Here is a 1,784-nt window from a genome sequence, read left to right as displayed (position 1 = left end):
AGAAGAATTCTTACCATCCTGGCTTCAAGGAGCTTTCTGGGTATATTCCTTGCCAGATAGAATTATTTGCTCTTTTGGCAGTCCATGCTACACGCAACATTCTTTTTCAGCACTGTAATTTAAATGCACTGATTCTTCTTTGGTTTTCCATATTCCACGTGTAACTTTCACATGCCTAAGAGGAGACTGAATATTCCATGACTTGGGTCAGTTGGGCTTAGTCCCCAAGAGAATATCCTTGTAGTCACTGTAGTAGCAGAATAAGTACTGGGGCAAATAATGATCTAGATAAATGTAGTATTGTTTAATACCAATATTAACATTTTCAAATTTCAGATAATTCTCCTTTTATTGTAACTAAATCTATGGGCACTGTGTGCTACATTGACAATTAAGTCTTTCTTCCTCGACTTTTACAGCCATTTGTAAACACCCATGTGGAAAAAGCAGGGAATGTGTTGCCCCAAATATATGTAAATGTAAGCCTGGTTACACTGGTTCTAACTGCCAAACAGGTAGGTACAACCCTTATTAGCTTTTCACAATGAATTTAAACTAATAATTAATTTTTAAACCATGGATTTTATTTTATACAGCTGTATGTCACCCAGAATGTAAAAACCATGGAAAATGTGTTAAGCCAAACGTTTGTGAATGTCCTCCAGGACATGGTGGAACAACCTGTGATGAAGGTGGTAATTCAAATCCAAAGCCAAGTAGTAGAACCAAAATAATGTTTAACCTTTAAAATATTTTCTAAAGATAACTTAGTTTTACTGTGTTTATACTAATATTTATTTATTTATGTAGGCGAGTGATTATGAGTTCTGTAAACTTTTATTAAAAGTACTTTTATTTGTAGATTTTTAAAAGAGCTCTGGTGACTTAGTGGGATACACGTTAGGCTACTAATCACATGGTCAGTAGTTCTAACCCACAAACTACTCTGTGGACGAAAGATGAGGTTTTCGGTTCCTGTAAAAAGTTAAAGTCTCAGATATCCAAGGGGGCAATTCTACCCTGTCCAGAGACTCAGCATGAGTCAGGGCTGACTTGACGGCAGTGTCTGATAGTTTCCAAAATTAGAGCTCATTCAGCAGAAACTGTGTTTGTCTTTGGCAAAATGATTTCCCAAAATAATTTCTTGAGATTTAGTTATAAGGTATCAATTTTTGCTTGAAGCAAAACGCTTCAATCATTGAATGAATAGTTAAATATATCATGCCAAGGATATTAATTGCCAAATATAAGATATCAGGTAGTTAGGAGATATCTAAAAAATGTTCTTTTAAGAATATCTATAACTTTATAATTTCATTGCATTGATTTATTCACATATAAAAAGAACTCATTACCATTGAGTCCGTGCTAACTCATAGTGAACTTGGGTGGGTTTCAAAGACTTTAACTCTTGATGGGAGTAGCGAGCCCTGTCTTTCCCCGTGCAACTGCCAACCATGATGATCGCCACCCAACGCATTCCCCCTAAACCACCAGCCCTCCAGATGAGGTTATTTCTAAAATGGATGATATTTTTGAAGCAAATTTGCTGCTTATTTTAATAGTAATATTTAAAATAATACACTGTGGTAAATGATTTATGTGGTTATTAACAAATTGTGACTGATGTTAAGTGCTTTCATGTCAAGGAGAAGGACCAATTAACAAATTGTAGTAAATTTCAGTTGAATGAATGAAAACATTCAAATAAATGTCAAATGAAAATAATGGAGGAAATTTAGAAGTGTTTATTCATGCATTGGGTGAAAATTAACAAACCCTCC

The 1,784-nt window shown here is 34.6% G+C and overlaps 1 protein-coding gene across 1 annotated transcript in view; it reads left to right on the top strand.

Annotated features, from left to right (window-relative positions):
• VWDE (von Willebrand factor D and EGF domains) overlaps positions 1–1,784 on the top strand; it is an 83,942-nt gene that overhangs the window by 62,515 nt on the left and 19,643 nt on the right. Inside the window, exons 17-18 of the mRNA XM_045288652.1 lie at positions 420–515; positions 597–695. Of these exons, the coding sequence (XP_045144587.1) occupies positions 420–515; positions 597–695 (195 nt within the window). The remainder of the gene's footprint in view (positions 1–419; positions 516–596; positions 696–1,784) is intronic.

This window comes from Echinops telfairi, unplaced genomic scaffold (assembly GCF_000313985.2).
Source record: "Echinops telfairi isolate 266 unplaced genomic scaffold, ASM31398v2 ScPeMD7_23;HRSCAF=83, whole genome shotgun sequence".
In the NCBI taxonomy this organism is placed as follows: domain Eukaryota; kingdom Metazoa; phylum Chordata; class Mammalia; order Afrosoricida; family Tenrecidae; genus Echinops; species Echinops telfairi.
The sequence above is the reverse complement of the archived record's forward strand: the minus strand, read 5'-3'. Positions and strand labels throughout refer to the sequence as shown.